General features: G+C 33.3%; 1 protein-coding gene across 1 annotated transcript in view; it reads right to left on the minus strand.

The window, feature by feature from the left end:
- Window positions 1–221: 221 nt before the first annotated feature.
- Window positions 222–24,027, minus strand: part of LOC136031563 (galactosylgalactosylxylosylprotein 3-beta-glucuronosyltransferase S-like) — a gene marked incomplete at its 3' end in the record, with an annotated part of 221,092 nt that continues 197,286 nt past the window's right edge. The window contains 1 exon segment of the mRNA XM_065711232.1: window positions 222–332. Coding sequence (XP_065567304.1) covers window positions 222–332 — 111 coding nt within the window.

The following is a 24,027-nucleotide window of genomic DNA, read 5'->3' on the forward strand; positions in this document are numbered from 1 at the left end:
TATAATTGGCAGCTCACACTTGCATCTGTTTCTTAGTATTTAGGTAGAACTGGATCACCATTGCAATGTTGAAAGTTAAATAAAGATGTTTTTGAAAATTTAAATTAGTTATATGATTCCCATACGATAACATGAACAGTTTTCAGTCTTTTCTCCAGCCAATTTAGTTAGACCCTTTTAAGCATGAAATCACGGACAGACCAATGATTAATGCCACTCACCTTTGTACAATTGTCGGCAAGTGGCTCAATATCATCATTTGTGATGTTTAAACCTGCTAGAAAAACTGTCTCCTCATATCCAGACAAAAAAGGCATTTGAATGTTTGCAAACTGGAAAAGACAAAATTATTTTCTAGATCCAAATTACACAAAGCTTGCAAAAATGGCTTTCAGATTTCTTAAATAATTCGAAACATAGCGAGAACGCATGTTATTTTGTAAATATAATATATAAGAATAACAGGCTTTAAATCTGTATCCGACTGAAAGGTAATTTTAATAATCTGAGAGTAAGAGTATATCTTAAAAGAGGATCTATTAGAAAATTTAAATTTTGGGCCTGACAGGATTCCTACTTAACAGGTTTTTAATATTGAATTTTGTTTTAGAGAGTAGAAAATATGGTGAAGCTATTTGACAAATGCAGGTTTAATGAGACAGATTGACCGTTCCTTAACCATATCTCTGCTGTGCATAAAATAGTGCAAAAGTTTAACTTAGTGAAGGCACAATCGTAGTTGCAGCAGAACTACATCTGCATCAATTTAATTGTCAATCTATTTTTTTAGTAATTTTCCTCAGATGGAAAAATGTGTTCCAGTAAGATATAACACCCACTGGATAAACAAAACTTTTAAGTTCAATCTTTTAATGCTCATGTTTACGTCACACATAAGTTTTTAAATTTATAAATATTTTTCGGAAATAAAAGGGATTTTCAATTAGAAAACCAAGGGTTTAGCAGAGACCATCTGCTATAACCGTTTTGAAGGTACTGTAACCATAAAAACTGACTTTAAAGTACGCTGTATCCCCTCGATTAATTATGTTGGCTTTGTTCAAAACACTTTGTTTTGAAATGATTTTTTTCTAAACATTTCTTTTCCTTTAAGCAAATTCTAGTGGAAAATCTGTCTAGGATAAAGTTAAAGTTTTAGTGCAATTAAAAATGCTGAAAATAATTCAAGGGACATCATATCCTTGAACATCGTTTTTAACGCTGGGGACAATTACTACCCTTTTGATTGTTTCCGCTTGTCTAAACACTTTCTTCCGGGTATAACAGACTGAGGGGGCAAGAGTGAAATTGTAAAGAATATACATTATTCATAAAAAGATTCCATCTTGTATAAAGAGGGATTTTTTTCCCGGCTTTCAGAGCCATTTGATATATTAGTGATCATTTCTTGAACAGGTCGCATCCAAAGTTCTGATTTAAATGGAGGAGCTGGAATTATCAAGAAAAGTAGACACACATAAAACATAGTAATCTTTTGACCCTTAATAAAGGAACAAATTATAAGTTTTTCAAAGTATGGGCTGGAAAAACAGTAGTAAATCCACTTTTTTCCTATCTACAGGATGCATGCATCTGCATATTTCTCTTCAAAAAGGATCTGAAAAAACAGAGAGAAGTAGAAAATTGCATTCGTCATATTTCTAACGAGAACAGAGAAAGTTCAACTAAGTTTTGTTTTTCTGAAAGCTTTTTTTAACTAAAAACTGTAAGGCGTTGGGTGGTGAGATAAAAAGAAAAACAATTACTTCCAAAAATGAAACTAAAGAAAGATCAGAATACATTTTTAGCTTAGAGATTTATCTTATAGACCTAAATATAGCACAGAAAATTTCAAAAAACGTTTTTGTTCTTATAAACAGTAGACTTCAATAGTCGGGATTTGCCCTAAGAGACAAAAAACTTTCTTCAGAGAGAAAGTGGTATTAGAGGAAGGTAAAACACACCAAAAAATGGATTATCCCAGCTCCTTAAGTAATTGAGCGAAGAGACATTCATTTCAAACTCAAAAATCTGGTTTTACCAGAAAATATCCAAGGATTTGTTTCAAATGCCTTGAAAATTCAAAACATAAGTAGAAGTGTAGCAAGAGCCAAGAATATAAGAAAAATACATCAGGGACCCAGAGTTGCCTAGAAAAACTCAAACATTTTCCTGTTTATTTCATAGAAACTAATATTGAAAAATTCCTCGGGCGAATACAGTCTTAGATGTTAAAAAACTGATGGTTCGCCTAAAACTTAATCCCAAGAAATGACAAACAAATTTTTCTGAAAGGATATGAAAGTTAAAATATTTATTCACTAGAAAAATTAAAACCTAATTAACAAAAAGTTTAGCCTCTAATTAAACTTTCCCGTGGTAGATCGGAGCATATGATTAGCGGGCATTTTTTGAAAGGGCTGGGAGGCAATTTGTTTTGCCTTTTTGACCCTACTTTGGGCCGCTCTGCCACAAATTATTTTATTTCACATCAGGTTGCCTTCTCAGCCCAAGGACTTCCGGCTGTAAGTGTCAACAAGGAAAATACATTCTAAGCCCTTTTCTGAGCCCTTTTTTGAGCCCCAGGAGGGGGTGTCCAAAATAAAGCAAAGAGTTTGATTATATTTTTAAAGGAACCAAACTTTCCTATAAATTTTTTCTTGTGCATTTGGGTCCCCATTGCCAAAGAACTGAAGGTATTGCATCGAATAAGGAAGGAATGAAAATAGTTGATGATAGTCCGATTGATGAAAGTTACAATCTTTGGTCTCTTTGTCAAGGGGAAGCCACAGTAAAAAAAAAATGTTGGGGCAATAGCGGCCCAGAAATGTCAAAAAGAAAATTATAAAAATTCTTGTATAGAAAACCTAAGATAGTCATTTTCCTTATCCAATCGGCTTTACAGTTACATGTACGAGGGAGTAGTTTTGCCATAATGCTGTTAAAGACAGCCAAAAAAGGTATACCCGAAATTACTAGCCTTTCAAGACACGGGTGTTATTATGTATACCTTGTTGTTGCATAATACTATAGGAAGTCTGTTTTCTTTTGAGGGATATACCCCCAGGGCCCAACAGTCTCGTGGGTATACCCATATGTAACAAATTGATCATAATCTAATGTTTACTTATGTCGATGACATAATCTCGCGTTGCTTATTTTAAAAGTGCTCACAGGTGTCAAATCCGGTGGGGAATCCCAGGATATGACTGAGGATTACGTATTGTGGACACGTGGGTGGTACGTAATACTTTATTATATTTTTTTTAAATATTTTTTTCTTCAAGGTGATTTATCTTCGAGATTTCTTTTTCTTCAAGTTTTTAATGTTTCGGATTTTTTTTCTTCAAGAAAATATCTTCGAGATGTTTTTTCTTCTTCAAGGCTGGTTGCCTTCAAGATTTTCCATCAAGGCATTTTTCAAACCGCTTGCACCAGATGTATGCAACCCTTATTATTTTGGAACCATTATAAATCGTCATCAAAAATTTTCGTCTTCTGTAGGAATCGAACGGTAGACCAGATGTAAGATAACATACCTGACAAGCCATTGATGTTTTCATGTTCTAGGAAATAAATACTTTGCAAAATACTGGCCTAGAGCCCAAACCACCTGATGTTACATCAAAGTTAATTGTTTACCTATCCTAACCCCTAACAAGTAATTCCAGCCAGCTTGTGCTACCAATCAATCATATTATTGATTATTGGTTGGTAGGTATATTGAACTTGTATTTAAGATGTGATCAAGAGCAACAAAAGCGTTTACTTCCATTTTGCATATAAGAAAATATACTGCACAAAGGGAATTTTCTTTTGTTTCAAATAATTATGTTTGAACCAGTACGTATATTGAAGTTTTATATAGGATGTAGACAAAAGAAATAAAAGTGGTTTGCTTTCACTTTGCTAGTAAAAAAAAATACTGTAGAAAGCAATAGTTTTCAGGTTTTAAATAATACTGATATTTAACCTTTATATAGGCTGTGATCGAAAAAAATAAAAGCGATTTACTTCTACTTCTTACTTCTACTTGTTTTAAACTCTAGGAACGGACATTTCTCATGGTTTCAAATAATTACGTTTTAAGAGGTACATAGGCTGTGATCGAAATGAAATATAAACAGTTTGCTTCACTTTGCACGTAAGGAAATATACCATTGAAAGAAAAATTTCTCAGCTTTAAAATAATTCTGTTTTAAGTGGTTCGTATACTGAACTGTTATATAGGCTGTGTTCACAAGAAATTAAAGCGGTTTGCTTTCACTTTGCATGCAAAAAAATACTCTAAAAAACAACCGTATAAACTAAAATCGACTGTTTAGAATTAAAGGAAAATTCCTAATGGCGTTTCTTCTGATTAACACCTGAGTTGGGTCGCATTTCTGACAATCTAAGTAGTTGGAACCCCACTATTAGGCTTTGGGCACTTGTCTGTCTGTCAGTCCACGCAAATTAACGGTCCTTTGTCAATTTTACATTCTTGGTCAACCTTCTTGAGACCCAAGGTGGGATACCTTTCCAAATGCTAAGAACATAAATATTTGTTCTATTGTCTTTATCCAATTGTCCTTCTATCTAAGGTTTTGCTAGGAAAACTGTATTAGCTAGTGAAAAGTACAGACAGTCATACCCAGACAGTCAAAAATTAATTTTTCGTTAGCGCAGCTGTGTGATCTTGTGAATTCAGATTTTCCCGCATAGTTTGCCAAAAAAAAAAATCTAATTTAGTACCAAAGCTTATTTTAAATGGAATGCTGTTCGTTTGTATTTCCATTGACTGCCCGTGTCAAGAGACTTCTGGGCACTTGAAAAAACTTTGCAATCTTGCCAAATCATCCTAACTACCCCTACCCATACAATTGGAAGAAACTTTTGGCCTAGTTAACCCCCTTCATTCTTCAGTCCTTTGTCTCACCATTTACACTCTACACTCACTCCTCGCAACCAATAATGAGTTCATCCAATTGAATTTGGAGGACTTGGCCACTAGTGAGACAAATCTCCCGGTCCTAGACTTAGTCTTAATGAAGCGTAGTGTAAATTACATCTCTACCATTTACAAAGCACCGGCTGATACCCATGTCCTCTACAAAGGATTTTGACATTGAACCTTATGAAATATTTTATTTATTCGACAAAGATACTGCACTTTCGCTGTCTCTGAATGTTAAAAAACAGCTGAACCTTGGCTCCAAGGCACCAACACCCATTGCTGAAAGCAACAAAAATGTAATTCAATTTTTATTCAGGAACCTGGTTTGGGTAACGTATTTGTCCTCAATCTATGATTGTTACTCGTAGTTCTATGTTCTCAATAAATGATTCAATCGGTAGTAGTGACGGGTGGTGTATACAAAAGGCAGGGACATAATCCACACAAGCTAATGACTTGCGCCCAGTAAGGATTCCTTCTTTCACGGGCCTGAAAGCCTCTGAAGTTGGGATTTGTCCTGAAGTTAACAACGATACCGTGCGCTCGGAATGATCGGTGGTTCAGCGTTATCTGGTCCTTTATCTTTTTGAAATGGTTGATTTTTGCTTCCAAGCCAAGGTTCAGCGGCTGCTTTGCACCATTGGTTGTTTGCAACATTGATCATTCGTCTAATGTGATTGTTTCGCTGTATGGTTTATGCTGGGTCTGTTGTTTCATTAGCTGTGGATTATAAAAAATATCAAACTGAACACAAGAAAAAACATTTTTAGTTTGATCTAATACTTTAATTTTTATCTATCTAACCTATTTAATTTTTCATGAAATATATTCTGAAATCAAGTTTATAAGAACGCTAACTGAACCCAAACTAACCTAGCATAAAATTATCAACAGAATGTAAAACAGGTTAAAATTACGTTGTCGGCAGGTGTCCGCTCTGCGGTAGGTTTGGTGCGGGTTGCCTGGCTGCTACAAGTTGAATGCAGGTCCTCAGGCAATTGTAAGGTGTCCAATGGTCCCCTTCAAATAATATACAATTGACATATTCATTGTTAATGAATCATTTCAGTCACCTTTGTCAACCTAATTAGCAGTGTACCATGTCCAAATCTAATGAGAACCTATTTAAATTCCTTCAAATTTTCAAAATCAAGTACGGTTTCTCAGGGTGTATTTCTTGATTTGAGTTTCTTTCTCGCATGTAAGATGAAACTTTTCTATAAAACAGGGTATTTATAAGATATGTTCTTAATTTCAGTCCGAAATTTCTATCAATTTAACAATCTATTGTCCTGTGGTTCCCCACTCAAAAATTTTTCACTAAGCAGAATCATTTGCTTATAGCCTGTCGAATCAAACAGTTCGTGGTAACGAACTGTAGTAAGGAGCGACCCGGCTCAATAGTAACCAAAACTCTAAAAAATTGAATTTTGATATCAAAAGTTACATCAAAAGAATCGCATTTTAATGCTGATTTGTAATATATAAGTTTCATCAAGTTTAGTCTTACCCATCAAAAGTTACGAGCCTGAGAAAATTTGACTTATTTTGGAAAATAGGGGGAAACACCCCCTAAAAGGTCTAGGATCTTAACTTAAATGACACCATCAGATTCAGCGTATCAGAGAACCCTAGTGTAGAAGTTTCAAGGTCCTATCTACAAAAATGTTGAATTTTGCATTTTTTGCCAGATGACAAATCACGGATGCGTGTTTATTTGTTTGTTTTTTTTTTTTTTTTTTTTTTTCCCAGGGGTCATCGTATCGACCAATTGGTCCTAGAATCTCGCAAGAGGGCTCATTTTAACGGAAATGAAAAGTTCTAGTGCCCTTTTTAAGTGACCAAAAAATTGGAGGGCATCTAGGCCCCCTCCCACGCTCATTTGTTTCCCAAAGTCAACGGATCAAAATTTTGAGATAGCCATTTTGTTCAGCATAGTCGAAAACCATAATAACTATGTCTTTGGGGATGACTTACTCCCCCACAATCGCTGGGGGAGGGGCTACGAGTTACAAACTTTGACCAGTGTTTACATATAGTAATGGTTATTGGGAAGTGTACAGACGTTTTCAGGGGGATTTTATTTTGTTTAGGGGTTGGGCTGAGGAGAGGGGGCTTTTTTGGAGGATCTTTCCTTGGAGGAATCTGTCATGGGGGAAGAAAAATTAAATGACAAAGGCGCAGGATTCTCTAGCATTACTATAAGAAAACAATGAAAAATAAACATGAAAACGTTTTTTTTCAAATGAAAGGAAGAAGTAGCATTGAAACTTAAAACGAACTGAGATTATTACGCATATGAGGGATTCTAAAACTACTTTAGCATAAAGAGCGATGTATTTAAGAGGAGATAAATACCTTACTCTTTATGCTAAAGTATTTTTAGTAATTTCAACTACTTATTCTACGGCCTTTTTGGTCATTCTTAAAGAATTGGAACAAAACTTACGATTTAGTGTAAAGAGCCAGGTATTAACGAGGGTACAAACCCACTCGTATACATAATAAATAAATAAAGTTATGAAAGTTTGTTACGTAAGTTAATTCTAAAGTTACCTATATTTCTTGCTAATAAAAACGTTCGTTAAAAACTAAAAGTTCTAGTTACCTTTTTAAGTAGCCGAAAAATTTGAGGGCAACTAGGCCTCCTTCTCCACCCCTTATTTCTCAAAATAGTCTGATCAAATCTAAGAGAAAGCCATTTAGCCAAAAAAAGAATCAATATACAAATTTCATTTTAATTAATTTATGTGCGGAGAGCCAAAACCAAACATGCATTAATTCAAAAACTAATTAAAATAATTAAACAAAAAAACTAATTTTTTTTATCTGAAAGTAAGGAGCGACATTAAAACTTAAAACGAACAGAAATTACTCCGTATATGAAATGATTTGTCCCCTCCGCAATCCCTCGCTCTTTACGCTAAAGTTTGACTCTTTGCCACAATTCTACTTTTTAAAACAATTAAAGGTTTTAGCGTAAAGAGCGAGGGATTGCGGAGGGGACAAATCATTTCATATACGGAGTAATTTCTGTTCGTTTTAAGTTTTAATGTCGCTCCTTACTTTCAGCTAAAAAAATCAGTTTTTTTTATTTAATTTAAATCAAAATCCATTCAAGTTTGCTAATGTCAAGCTCATTGCCAGCCTACCATTTCAAATTTGAATATGAGTCTGCTAATAATACCTTCAAACTCAAAATCGAGGGAGGATTCTCTAGTTTCATTCCTTGATTCAAGCTTATTCTTAGTACTACATCTTAAAACAAGCCAGATGCATTACAAATTTTTGATTAGATCAGAAAATTTTTTTAAATTTAATATTCTACTGTCCTATTGCCCCTTTCAAATGATATACAAACGACAAAAACTATTTGTTAATAAATAATTTCAATTGCCTATGTCAACCTCGTTACCAGTAAAACATTTCAAAATCTACTATAAACCTGTTGATAATCCCTTCCAATTTCAAAGTCAAGGGATGCTTTTCCGGGGTACAATCCTTGATTCAAGCTTCTGTCTAACAGGTAGGATCAAACAATTCCTTAAATCAGACCAGTAGCAAGGAATCATTGATTTAAGTCTAAAATTTACTTATTTAACAACCTATTGTTGTAAGGCTCCCTTCCAAAAACATTCACTTGACAGAACCATTTGCCAACAGCCTGTCAAATTTACATAAGAATCATTGCAAATTTTCTATGTCAACTTTATCACCAGCCTATCATGTCCAATTCAAATATGAACCTGTTAAAAATCCCTTCAATTTTCAAAATCGAGGTAGATTTCTGAGGAAAAATCCCTTATTCAAGCTAGTTTACAGCATGTAACATCAAACATTTCCTTAAAACAGGCCAGTAGCAAGAAAAATCCTTGATTTAAATCGGAAGTTATTACCAATGGGAAATCCTTTTGTCCTATGTCCCCCTCGAAAAAAATCATTGACATAACCATTTGCTGAAAGCCTGTAAAAAATTGCATATAAGTCCTTTAAAGTGTCTATTTTAACCTCGTTATAAGCATGCCATATCCAATTCAAATATGAACCGGTCTATAATACCTTCAACTAAAGGATGGCTTCTTAGGCTATATTCTCTGATTCAAGCATTTAACTTCAAACATTTCCTTAAAAAAAGATAGTTGTATCACAAATCCTTAATTAAGTCTGCAGTTTTTTTGAATTTGTAATCCCATTGTCCTCTGGCTCGTTTCAAATGATACACAACTGAAGAAACCTCATTTCAAATCATTTCAATTGCCTATGTCAACTTCATTAAAAGTATATCATGTTTAAATCTAATATGAACTTATAAATGACCCCTTCAATATTGAAAATCAAGTAAGGTTTTCCAGCGTTTATTCCTTGATTCAAGCTTGTTTCTGGCATTTAACATCAAACATTTCCTTTAAACAAACCAATTGCATGACAAATTCTTTATTTATGTCTATATTTTTACCAATTTAACAACCTATTGTTCTATGCTTCCCATTCAATAAAATATTCACTTGACAAAATGATTTGCTAGTAACCTATCAAATTTAAGTACTAATAGTTTCTATTGCATATTCGAGAACCACTACTAGTTTACTAAGTCCATTTCGAATATGAAAATGTTAACTATAGCTTCAAAATTCAAAATTATCTTTCCAGCATATAACATTACGTATATCCTTAAAACTACTAACTTACAAGATAAAATCTTCAATTTAAGTCTTAAATTTTCTTGATTTAACATCCCACTCTCTAATGTCCCCCTTCAAATTATACACAACTGACAAATTTAACTTTTTGATAATTCATTTCAATTGTCTAAGCCTGAAAATAACTGAAACATGAAAAACTAACGATGAAATATTATCTATTGAAATAATGGGATGTGGAATATCATCATAAGAAAATTGAATTTTTTGAATCGATTTAATTAGACACTTTATTGTGTTTCCTCTCGACATGTCACTTATTAAATTTTGGAGTCATAAAAAAGTCTTAACATGGCCTCAGCTAGAACCTCATCACACATTTAATCAGTTGTAATGTTGTTTTCTTTGTCCGTATTTGCTGGTAAACTTTCGATGATACTAGTAATGGTCACCGATGCTTTGCTTTTCATTAAATTGTCTTTAATTTCCTTGGGGGTATTATCTGTCAATGCTCTTTTTGTTTTGCCAGAGATTAAACTCTCTATTACCACATTATTTTTATACAGGTAACAGTTTCGGCACGGGGACAAGAAATGTTGAATGACAATAGTACTGTAGTACACAAGACTTATTTTTACCTTCTGTTGAATGCTAATACCCAAAAGACAGCGATAGGATTTATCAATAGGTAACTTATTACCCGTGCAATGAGCAAAAACTTGACCCTTTTCCTAGAAATAATAGTTGTCAACTATTTTTCTAGACATGCATTATCTATAAGCAGTGTCATTTCTTGAGATTTTATTCTAATATATCTATCGTCAGGAATTTTTTTTGTCGGTAGTCCAAACAAATTTAACCTCTCACTATCATGAAAAAGCTCACATACTTTTCCAATTCATACTTAGTAAAATAGGCAAAATCATTAGTACTTTGTTTCGTAGTTCAAGTATTTGTCTTTGTCACCAATTAATGCTGCGACAACTCTATCATATGCACCTACTTTCTTGAAGTATTTCATCTTCAAATGTTTCATCATTGCTATTATTCTGTTCAATGAAGGTATGTGCTGGTGAACTACCAGTGATATTATTAACGTTCAGCGAAGCTTTTTTTTCTCTTTGAATTGTTTTAATGTCCTTGGTAATTTTACCCACCAATCCTCTTTTTGTTTTATCCTTGATTCCACTGTTCATCATCACATTATTTGTACATGGGTAACAACTTTGACACATACAAATGAAGTCGTTTATGTCAATGGTAGAGGAGTATGCTTTTCTTCTTCCTTTTATGTTCTGTTGAAGTGTAATACAAGGAATATGCTGATATCATTTATGAACATATAATGTGCTACCACTACCACTAGCAAGAACTTGGCCTTCATCATCAGCTATTAGTTTCCGGCTTGCATTATCTTTAAGTGCTATCATCTCTTGAAACTGTACTCTGGTATATCCACCACTACGGTATTTGAATTATTTTGGTACTGTACAAAATCTTAATCCCTCACTGCCATGAACACGCTTGCATACATTTCCAATGATATCACCATTAGTGCTTGTTCAAATATTTATCCTTCTCAATATTTAGTACTAAGACAACTTTATCATGTAGACACACTTTCTTGAAATATTTCATCTTTAATTTTTAAATTAATACATATGTCTTTCATTCCAGTACATATTTAATGTTGATTGAAAACCTACAATAAGCTAGTTACTGCTTATGACCAGAAATAGAGCATCACTTGGGCCGCCACATAAGAAATTCTAAAACAAATGGAACTTGGAGCGGAACTGGTGGAATCAGAATTTAGCAACTGGGGGGCAGAAGTGACGGAACTGGGACCAACGGAACCAAAATCGGTGGAACTGGGACTGGAACTGGGGTTTAATCCAGATGAATCAGAACTGGAATCACTGAAAGTGGTGCCAGAAGCTGGGGGACTTGAATTAGATATTATTTTATGTAAAAGAAAAAACGTCTGAAAATACCTAGGGGGTAATATGATTGGCTTGTAAAAACACAAACCAATTGATGAAAAACATGATTTATATCAAGGAAATGTCTCATATTGCTTTAGGAATGTTAACAGGTGCCATTGCATACCACAGACAATGTCTCATATTGCTATAGGAATGTTATTAGGTGCCATTGCATACCAGCTGTCCAATATATACAAACATATTAGAAATAAAATAAAGCATTATTTTATTATTGACTGTCACACTGTGGATCACAAACTGACTCGCCTTGCAGAAAACACTTCTTTACTTCGAGTCCCCTTTTAAGTTGAGAACCTATTGTTCCCTATACAAATATGAAAGGTAATTTTTATGACAGGCAATCTTCAAACAAATATGGAATGATATTTGTTTTCTTCCTTCTTAACCCATCAAAAAATTTACTTAATGCCTTTAGACCTTGACGCATAAATCTCACTTAGCAACACAAAGCTGGAGAGTCCTATTTCTGGAAATCGTTCATCATTCTTTGGCTAAAGATTGTCTTCTTAAGAGGCTATCTTTCAAACTGGTACTTTAGATTTAACCATTTATCAAAAGTAGCAAAATTCCTTGTATTTTTTGTTTGTCGGTCCGCTTTATTAATTTTTTTTTATTGACTCTCTCACTGCAGCTTTCAGACTAACTAATATTCCAAAAAAATACCCTCTGGAACCTGGTTAAGGGAATGAACTATTAGTTTCCTGGAGAGAGAAAGAGCGGGTGGGAGCGAAAACCAGTTACAGTATCTAGAAAAAATAGAAAATTTTGATTTAAAAATTTTTTCATTTTCAAAATCACAATAATATAATGAAATGTAAGTCTTAAAAATTTTTCAAATATTGATTCAATTCATTACCATCAATTATATCACAATCACAATTAATCGATCTTGTATTCGAAGTACATACATTATATTCACTTTTGCTGCAAAACATAATTGTTCCTACAACTTGAATTTTCTCAGTGCTGTCATGTGCCAGGGGAACATCTCATCCCACTTGTGAGTCAGCCAATAGCCCCTTCCAAATTTTACTGTAACGAAGGGAACTTTTCTGTTCATATCGTTTTTGCTAACAACATCTTCACTATCAACTCACAATCGTTGTAAATCACTTTTTTTCCAATAAAAAAATATGTTTCAAAGATACTTGCAGAAAATCTCTCTTCTTATCGTTATGACTCTAACATCGTCTTCACTATGCTCTAAATTGACAACTTCATCTCCCAATCTTATTCACCTAAGACTACATAATTATAATCAATATATAGATTGAGAGAATGGCCTTAGGCACATATATGCTTTTAGAAGTCAAGTTAATCGAATAACAACAACTAACTTTAAATTTCCTTAGAAAAAAACAGTTTTAAAAACACCTGTTAGAAATCTACAGGGGGCATAAAGATAATTTTGGACATTAGTAAACCCCTATGTCCATATTCAGGAGAATTACAAGAATGAAGTCATGCTAAGATAATCTTGGACAATAGAGCACCACCTATGGGCACGCTTGGATCATAGTGAAAAATATCTTGAGAAATAGTCTTGAGAAACATCTTGAGAAAATATATCTCTATAAGATTTTTTAAGAAAACCCCTGCATGAAAACATTTAAAAGAGTTGCCAACTTTAATTGCCCCTAGAACATCCTTATGAATGTCATCGTCTCTTATCGGCACGTACTATGATACTTTGGGTAGACATGTAGTAGTGTAGCGGGGTGACTGGCTGCTAACACATTATAACCGCAGAAACTGTATTCCCTCTAGTTGACAAAAGCTTAGTTACTTCAGACTATTAATAAGCTCCAAATCACCAAAAAATCTGTCTCAAACAGTTGATAGCTTTAAACCGACTAAATTTAGGAACGTAACGATCAAACTTGTTAGAGCAGAACTGCAAATAAACTATAGCAAGGACAACACCTATCTTTTGACAAAAATATGTGACATCACAACAGTTTACAAAGATCTTAGTTACCTTCAGTGCCGCTGTTTCAAAAGAGACTCTTCCTCCGCATATTTTCCACAATTTTTGGAGCAAATAAAGAGTCCTCTTTAATCAACAAATGTTTAAATCTATGCGTACCTAAATTATAATGGGTTGGAACAGGGGATAACGATGATAAAAGCCCTTTTTAATTTGAAACACCATTAAATCTGGTTTGGAAGAATATTTTAAGGATCAGACACTCCACTTAGATACGGTCACTGTAGGACAGTCTAAATAGCATCAATTTTGTAACTTGTTGCAAGAAAAACGTGTTCAATTTATCTAGTAGTGAATAAAACGTAATAAAATGGTACTAAAACAAAAATACATAAAAAAATATTAATACAAAAATTCTGAATATTTCAACTACACATTCGAAAACCTTTATGAGCGGAAAAAAGGAAAGAAAGATAAAATAAATTTAAATAATAAAAAATAACAGCACAACAAGACAGAGAAAAAAACAAAAGACAAACTAATAAATGTTCATTATCTAAACAATTCTAGAAATGAAAAACTGTGATTGTCTGCCTATTCACCGACTACCCTTTGTTACTAGTACAACAGATATTTCTCCTCTTAAAAGTGGGATTGGGAAATGAGATCGATTAATAATAAAAACTGTATTTACTTGAAAAACAAATCCTTAAGACCCTGGGTCACCAGCCTTTATTGAATTAACAAGAATAAAAAAAATTTCCAACTATATATGACAACAGGTAAAAGAAACTTTGGCATTATAAACTAAGGGAATTTTCTTATTTGCTCCCCGTCTTCTCTATTAATACTAATGTCCCCATAGAATTTCTATAATTTCTCTACAGGCTTGTAAGGGGCCTAAAGATTCATCTACAATTTATGTTTGGTCAAATATTATTTTGAGTTGATGAAAGCCAAATAAATAATTTTTTCCACTATTCAGTAAACCAACATTTTGTCTAGATTTAAGTGTTGTTTTTATATAATATTTATTTCACTCTCTTCTTAATTTCTGTGATAGAATTGGTATATACGGTAGAATTAAGTAATTTATTTGTTGATTTGACCCATCATATTCTAATATTACTCGTTCCATTAACTTTTTTTCCTTTTTTTTAGTGATTCGGGAAATCATCTTTTCATGGTATTAATTATCTATTAAGATATCCTTAATGAAAACCAGTTCATTACTTATGTATTTTGGTGAGGCCAATGTTAATACCCTATTCATTAATGGTGGACTTGAAGGCCCCCCCCCCCCTCACCATTGGCAAGACCCTAATTTGATGGAAAAAAATTCTTTAAGCTTAAAATAGTTTGTATTATTAATAGGTAATTCAGCTAATTTTAATATAGTTTCTATTTCAATTCCCGCAAATTATTTTTCCATATCATCCTTATATTTTTCAAGTTTTTTGGATAAAATACTAAAAGATTTAGCAAAATGATTTAAAGACTACATTGATTTTACATAAGAACTTAACAACCTAGATTCGTTCGATATTTCCACATTTATCAGCTTATTTCTTAGAAATTCTTATATTCTTATAAAAGAATTTTGCTGATATATCTACCCATTTTTTGATTTTGTCCGTTGGTGAGCCAGTAGTCAACGCTAAAGGTCTTAAAGGATTAGCTATTTTATGTATTTTTGGCAAACCGTATATTCTTGAACAGACTGATTCTTTGGAGGGAACTTATAAAACATTTGTTTTGCAGTATTTTGGTTAGTCTAAAGGTTCTTTAAAACGTTTCTTAATTTAGTTGCATAAAATTCAGTCAAGTCTGTATGACCTCTAAGCAGCTATTGGTGAAAATGAATGAGTGAGACCGAAAACGGTTGAAAATTGAAACAAATAATCACAAGAAACAAAGATACTAAGAAAATGCAATGGATGAGTAGTGAAATTTTGAATTTAGAGAAAACTAAAAATGAAATGAAAAATCAGGTTATGCTTAAAACAATTAGATATTACCACAAAAAGAATATGGTTCTTAATCATAAACCCTCCGTAGGCCAGATTACGATTTAACTTTTAATGCAAATGGTCTATTTTTTTTGTCATGTTTCCTCATTTTGTCCTAATATCATTCAAACCATAAAATTAAAATGAAATGATCATGTTGACCAAAGTTAAAGGTCAAACCATCTATTTCAATTTTCAGTACGAGATTATAGATGCCTAATGCTGACTTTCAGTGAGAAGTTGTAATAAGTCTTGAGACTTCATTTGAAAAACAACTCTTGTAAGGTTCTTTGACGACCATTTTTATCTGTTCAGAGGTTATTTTTCTTGATTTGAGGGATTAAAACTAACCAGGTTTCAGGCTTTCGAGTTTGAATGTATTTACGTTTTCTTTAAGCTTTAATACAATTCTTTAGTTTATTTTTGGTTTTTTAGAGAATAATATTTTTAATGAATTTTAGAGATAGGTGAAACCAATATTTGAAAAAAAATAGTTTATTGAGGCGAGGTGCCGAAAAATTTAAAACTACTTATTTCGGACAGCTAATGGCATTAACTCCTTTATTACAGTAAACAAAAAGGCCTAATATATCAAAATTAAGTTTCTTTACAGGGGTATATATTGTTGAGGCTCTGGCCCTTTTCTTTTTTCAGAATAATAACCCGTTTTGATTTTGCATTCTATTTGCTTATAACATAAATTGTAGGGCAAGCTAAATTTTCTTTGCCAAGGAAGAAATTTTGTGAGACGTTCAAGCTTTAGTTAAAAATCTATTTTTTTCGGCTTATATGGGCCATTGAAAGGAAATATTATTCAAAAGAAACCAGTGATTTGAAGTATGATTTAGTGCATTGGCCATAATTATTTCTGGGATCCATCAAACAGCAGTTTTGCTTGTGCGAAAATACAAATTTTGTTTCTGGTCCGTTTTGAGTGTTCAAAGCGGTCATAGAGGAAGAGAATTTCCATGTAGTAGGCGCAGGATTTCTTAGAATTTTTTTAAAGAGCAATGAAAAAATAAATATGAAAAAGTTTCTTCAACTGAAAGTAAGGAGCAGCATTAAAAATTATAACGAACATAAATTATTACGCATATGAGGGGCTCACCTGCTTCTAATGCCTTGCTCTTTCCACTGAAGTAATATTATGATTTTCAACTATTTATTCTACTGCCTTTGTGATTCAGGGGTCATTCTTAAGGATGTTGTAAAAATTTAAGCTTTAGTGTAAAGAGCGAGGTATTGACAAAGGGGTAAACCCCCTCAAATACTTAATAAGAACGTACGAATTTAGATATTCATTACGTAGGTTAATTCCTAAGTTATGTATATTTTTACTAATAAAAACGTTCGTAAAATTAGAAGTTTTAGTTGCCTTTTTAAGTGACCAAAAAATTGCAGGGTAACTGGGCCTACTCCCCTGCTCCTTTTTTTCTCAAAATCGTCCGATCAAAACTATGAGAAACCCATTTAGCCAAAAAAAAAATTAACTAATAAGCAAATTTTGTTTTAACTATTCATGTGCGGATATCCAAAATCAAATCATGCATTAATTAAAAAACGTTCAGAAATTAAATAAAAAAAAAGTTTTATTTTAACCGCGACATTAAAACTTAAAACAAACGGAAATTAATCCGTATACGAAAGGGGCTGTTCCCTTCTCAACGCCCCTCTCTTTACGCTAAAGTTGTTTCTGTTTTGAAAATTAGAGTTGAGAGAAAGAGTCAAACTTTGGCGTAAAGAGTGGGGCGTTGATGAGGGAACAACCCCTTTCATACACGGAGTAGTTTCTGTTCGTTTTAAGTTTCAATGTCGCTCCTTACTTCAGTTAAAAAAAATTATTTAATCTTAAATAGAATGATGTGGGAGGATCTATGTGTGTGGCAATATCAAATAAAGACACGATTTGTTCAAAAACAATAAAATAAAGATTTGTGTTACATACCTTGTTTTATGGTGCAAAAATACATTAAATTGAGAGATGCTGAAAGCCCCCTTTCGGCATGGAAATTTGAAAGAAATATAGGACTTGTTCTGCAGTCCAAGTGTCATGTAGGGGGACCCCTGTAAGTCTGGAAATGATAAGGAAAAGACATATGCTGTTCAAAAATAATAGAATAAAGAACTTTTTGTTGTTACCATGTCTCATGAGCGTAAAATTTCAAAACAGGAAAATGTAGCTTTAATGCAACAACTTAAAAAATGTTACTTTAAAACTAAACCAAGTTAGACTTTAACAATCAAACTTTGACAGTAAAACCTAATTCTAAAAGTAAAAACTAAAACATAAGAACTAAAATATTGAAATAAAACCCTTAAAACTATAAAAATAAAAAAAAAAATATTAAGAGGAATGCTATAAAACCAATTTATTTTTGAAACTTAAACTTTAAAAACTTTAAAATGGGTTTTAAGATATGCCCTTGGTGTATAGAAGGCTCTTATAAAAATGGTGGTCGTATATACTTTGGAGAGGTCTTATTTGAATGGTAATCAGAAGTTTTAATACTCTTTTTAAGCCTCAAATTGATTAGAGAGCATCTCTCCCACCACAAGTAGTATTTAATGCATCAAATATAAATTTTGAGACAACCTTTTTATTTAACATAGTCAAAAGATAATATAACAAAGCTTTTTCGGGAGTTACAAACCACCAGAGCATGAGGGCATGGGTTGTAAGTTATGCCGATGGGACATTTAAGGTTTTTATGGAGCGTTTGGAGGCATAAACTTTGTAGGTTGCTCATTTGGTTTAAAATTGGATTTTCTAGTTCTATTTTAATATTCAAAAGTAACTGAGATCAACTAGACTATCCTCATATAACTAACCCTATTTCATGAAACGATTCTGATTGAAATTGCCAGATTTCTATTTCAAAACAAAATAGTCCAAAGAGCGTATAACAATGCCTCCAGGGTTGACACATCCCCAAAGAGCCCTGAGGAAAGGACCGTTTTTTTTGTCCTGGGGGTAAATAAGGTTTCTGATAGAATGTCGTGATAGATTGTCGTGAAAAAGTTCAAGTGGGGCTCATTCGATGTAAAATTAGAAGTTACAGTGCCCTTTTAAAGAGTCAAATATGATTTGAGAGCTGTACTCCTCCTCCCAAACCTCCGTAATTTCCCTAAAACAAACATACAAACAAAGTTTTAATACCTCTATATTTTCAGTATTATTGAAAGATTAAGTTTTTATACGTTTGGGGATATCAATACCCACACCCATGGTCTCAGGTAGAAGTTTTTTTGTTTGGCAATTTGATCATTGTTTACGCGGATTATATGTTATTGAGAAAAAGCACGCATTTTTGACTACTACTTTCCAAAAATTCGAAGGACATTAAGGCATGTTTTAAAGGAATCATGTGCCTATCACAAAGCTTTAGGTATCTGGCGCCGTGAATATAAAAATAAAGAAAAGTCAGGAATAACTGAATATATTAATTTTAAACCTTCATGAAATGATAAGGGAGATGATTAATAAACCAAACACAAACTAAATTTGCACATTACTGCTAGTACTACTACCAATACTTTTAAAAATCCTGTATCACTACCACTATCACTTCTATCACTAATTTCTGTAGTGGGTACTTCTAAGGCTTACATTATTGAAACTAAAATCTGAGGACACGTCGAGGGGATATTTGCACTAAATCAAAGCATATTTTGTGTATATAGAGATTGCTGATCAAAACATTTTTCGAACGGCTTATCTTATCAAGAGAAGCTTCAAGGGTATCATGAGTAGGATATTAAGTTGACCAAAAATTAAAATGTCTCTACTTCTACTGCTATTTTTACTGCTGTTACTACTCTTACTACAACTATTAATAACACATTTTTTTGCTAGTATTGTTCCTACTATTACCACCACTATTTTGATATTATTACAGTTAAGGCTAAGTGGATGAAGGTGAATATTTGACAGAATTAGGGAATTTGAATTAAATCAAAACAGACTTTATGCATGCAGATTGTCAAATGGACGCATCTCAAAAAAGGATGTGGGTATTAAGTTGGAGCTTCCAAAGAATACTTAAAGGGGAAGATCAATTGATAAAAAGGAAATAGATTCAAATCACTGTTAAAATTGCTAAACTTACTAAGGTTACTACACCTACTAACTACTCAACTACTACTCAAACTACTACTTCATTTAAGACAACTTTTCAGGCTTAGAGTAATTATGAAAAGGTGACTATAGGGCTTCAAAAGTGCAAATCAGCAATATTATTGGAACGACTTACCCTGCCAAGGTGAAATTTCCAGGTTATCTTGAAAGGGATATTCAACTGATAAAAAAATTAAATGTATTTGCTACTATCGCTATTAATACAGCTGCTACCACTGTTTTTACTACTACCAATTCAACACCAACTATGCAACTACTTCTCCAACTACCAACAAAACAACTTTGATACTAGTACTATTAAGGCTAAGTTTATGAAGGTAAAATTTGAAAGAATATTGATGGTAAATTTGAACTAAAAAACACTATGTGCATTTATATTGCCAAAAGAATGTGTCTTAAGAAACTGATTTGGATATTCAGTCGCAACATCGCTTGTTGAAGAGGATGTTGAGCAAAAAGAAAGGTGACTTGTGTATATTTCTACAAAGGCTACTACTGCTACTATGACTATTGCTACTTTACAAGCTAAGGGTATTAAGGGGAAGATTTCAAGGAATAAATAGGCAGATGTTGAACAAAAACAAAACAAACTATGATCACGAAGAGTTTCAAAAGGATGACACAGAAATATCACAATAACGGCTTACATTATTAAGTTAAATATTTCAGAGTAAGTTGTGGTGGATTTGAACTAGCCAGAAGACACTATGTCTATACTTCTCATACTTTTTCCATGGTTTCTGTAACTAATGACATCAATGGCAATAAGTTGAAATGCTCAGGAAGCGTTTAGGGGAAATCTTATTTAATTGAAAAGAACTACATGCATATAGGTATTAAAAAGGCATACAAAAAGGTAATTCGGTAATTCGGAAAAACTAGAAAAAATTAGGCATTTGTAACTCACGAACGGGTAATCAGATCTTAATGAAATTTGATATTTGAAAAAATCTTGTGCTTCAAAGCTCTATTTTAAATCTCAACCAGATCCTGTGACATTGGGGGAGTTTGGGGGGGGGGGGGAACTAGAAATCTTGGAAAACGTGAAAATTGAGGTATCTTTATCTTACGAATGGGTGATCAGATTTTAATGAAACTTGATATATAGGATAATCTTATGTCTAAGATGCTTCATTTTCAAATCGAATCAGATCTATGGACACAGGGGGCTGAAGGAGGGAAACAGAAATCTTGGAAAACACTTAGAGTGGAGATATTGGGATGAAACTTGTTGAGAAGAATAAGCACAAGTTCTAGATACGTGATTTACATAATTGGAAGGGAGAGTGGCTCTGTCACAACTAATAACATCATTAATGTTTTTTTTTAGTTTTGTGTTTCATTATTTATTGATGCTGATTTGTGGTAGTTCTACACTTGGTAGATTATGTGATTCGTTTTTTTGTCCATTTTTGGTTAAATCAATTTCTTTATTTTTTCCTTAAAAACTTATATTTTATTTTAAATTAATAGTTAAAAAAGACATGTTTTGTTAGAAAATAATATAACAAAAACAATTTTGGGTTCCGAGTTCTTTATTTAACAACACATATCATAAGCCAAAAATTACTTAAAGACAATCTTCCCCAAAAGACTCCATGGCTGGGAAAAAACAGAGGAGAAAAAAAAAACAACACAAAAGAAAAACACGAAAAATTGAGTCAACCACCTTAATTATCCCCAAAATGACAAGCTAGGTAGGGGGTAGCAAATGATTTCACCAACTCAAATAAATACCCATCTCAATCCAGAGACATCAACTCCAAGGAAAACCGGAATAAAAAAAACATTTACTAGCTACTAAATCTCTAACTTAATTTTTGAACATTCCAAACGAGTGGCAGCTTTGTAAGAACTCTGGGAGCGTGTTCCAGATCCTGTTGCATACTGTCAGAGGATTGAAGCCAGAACTCACTGATGGAGTTTGAAGAACCAGTAAATTGTTGGAAGTGCAGATATTCTAAGGTCGATTGATCAGAAACAAAAGATACATTATTACACAGGACATCTCGAAGACGGCCATGCAACTGTACAAAACTTAAAGAAGAACAAAAAAGAAAATAGAGAGAATTCAAATCAAGCAAGGGTTTAAGTGAAGATCGGTTGGTTTCCTGAATAAGGGTCCTTGCTGTATCATAAAGTTTGGAAAGTGGCTTTAGAGACGAGACAAAATTGGTCTTCCAAACAATAGACAAATATGAAACATAAGACTGAACTAGGCTACAAAGCAAGATTCTAAGAATCAACCCTGGAAATATATATTTGAGCTTTCTAGGGATTCCAAGACTCCTGGAGACTTTCATTTTAATTAGATACTTGAAGGAAAGATTTTCGTCAAGCAAGATGCCTAGGAATTTAATGTAACGATCCTTAGGTCTATTTATAGAACCTCTTGATGCACGTATTTCATTTAAGTCAAGGCAATCCTTTAAGACTCTGGTGAAAACTAGAAAACATGACTTACCGTCATTTAAAGCAAGATAATTTACATCAAACCACTGGATAACTCTTTTAAAAAGGGCTATCATCGTTGAACGAAGATTATACTCAGTTCTAACAGTTGTGCCTATAGTACTGTCATCAGCAAAAGCAATAAGTGTATCCGGTAAGGACAAACTTCTGTCACAATTAGTGACGGATACTGGTTGACAAAGACGACAGCAAATTGTAGGTTTTAAATTTTTAACCGCATTAATAAGATCATTGAAATAGATTAAAAAGATAATTGGCCCAATGACGGATCCTTGTGGAACGTCAAACTCTATACAAAAGCGGTTAGAAATAGTGTGGATCCACCAAAATGACTCGACCAGATAAATATGATAGAAAATATGAATAAGCATTCCCTTTTATACCAATACGGGGCAGTTTTAAAAGAAGAATCTTGTGTGTTAATGAGTCAAATGCTTTTCGTACATCAAGAAAAAGAGCAGCAGGTATCAAACCAGAGTCAAGAGCTGAATTTAGATAATTTAAAATGAGTTGCATCAGCAAGCTCAGTTGAGTGCTTTGCCCTAAAACCCAACTGAAAATCATAAAAAAGTGTTTAGAAATTGAGAAAGCCAAGCTTTTACAAAAATTTTACTAAACACTGATAAAAGAGATATGAGACGATAATTTGCAGGATCATTCCTTGATCCACCTTTAATAAGAAGAATAACACGAGGACGCTCTAGAGCATTTTGGATGATACTTTTTTCAAAAGATAGATTGACAAGTCTTGCGAGGGCAGAAACAATGACAGGATGATTAAACTTGACAACCATAGTCGGAATACGGTCTGGGCCAGAGGATGAAAAACCCTTCAAACATTGACAATTCTTGCTATTTCAGGTTCAGAGCAAGGTTCCGAGACCACTGATTTAGGACAAAGCGGTCCAAGGTAAGACCTAAAATCAAGTAGAGAAGAAGAAAGACTTACAGATGAGGCCGTAGTTTTGCCGATATTAGCAAAATAGAAGTAAACGCATGTTGAATTTTTAGCTCACCCTCTACATTTTTACCGTCAAAGACAACACTTGAAGGGACAGAAGGAGGCAAAACAGACGACCTGATAACAGAATTGATTACTTGCCATGTCTTCCTCATGCCTTTACCTCACGCAGAGTGTTTTCTATAATAAAATAACAATTTAGCCTTTCGGCAAAGCGAATTGTAAACTCTTCGTGAAGCTTTGAAAATTTGAGGCTGAGAATCACGCAAACATGGCTTAAAGGACCTTGAAGCCTCCCAAAGATTTTTTTCTTCTTCCAACTATTAAGGAGTCTAGGAGTCATCCAAAAGACTGTTCTTTTTGATCCCGGATTTGACTTGGATGAATCTCATGTATCCAAGGTAACTTCTTTTAAAGAATCTTAAAACGAATTAAAAAAGAGAATCTATGTCAGATTCATTTCAGAAATCCTCCACGAACAACCCGCCAACCTTGACATAAGAATATGCACACCCTTATCATTAAATTTTAAAGAGGAAAAACCAGCTCTTTGGCTCCTCCTAGGCAACGAATCAGAAAAATAATCCATGAAAAACACCAGAAAATGGTATGAAATATCACTCGTCAATACAGAATATTGTACCAAGGTCGAGGATGAAAAAATATTATCTAGCAAAGAAGTGGTAGTGTTAGTTATGCAAATTGGAATGCATGCAGAATGTAATGTTTCACAAGCAATCATTGTTTAAAGAAAATCCAAGGACGAGGATGACTTCCGGTTACATAAATTAAGGTTGAAGTCACCCACAATGACAAGTTCACATGAATGAAGCTGGATTATTTCCAAAACCTCATCAAGAATCTGAAGGAAAGAGGGAACAGACCCACTAGGAGACCGTTGTATATTTCCAATAATCAAAATTTAGCTTGGGTTTTAATCT

This window comes from Artemia franciscana, chromosome 9, assembly GCF_032884065.1.
Source record: "Artemia franciscana chromosome 9, ASM3288406v1, whole genome shotgun sequence".
NCBI classification, from domain to species: Eukaryota; Metazoa; Arthropoda; class Branchiopoda; order Anostraca; family Artemiidae; genus Artemia; species Artemia franciscana.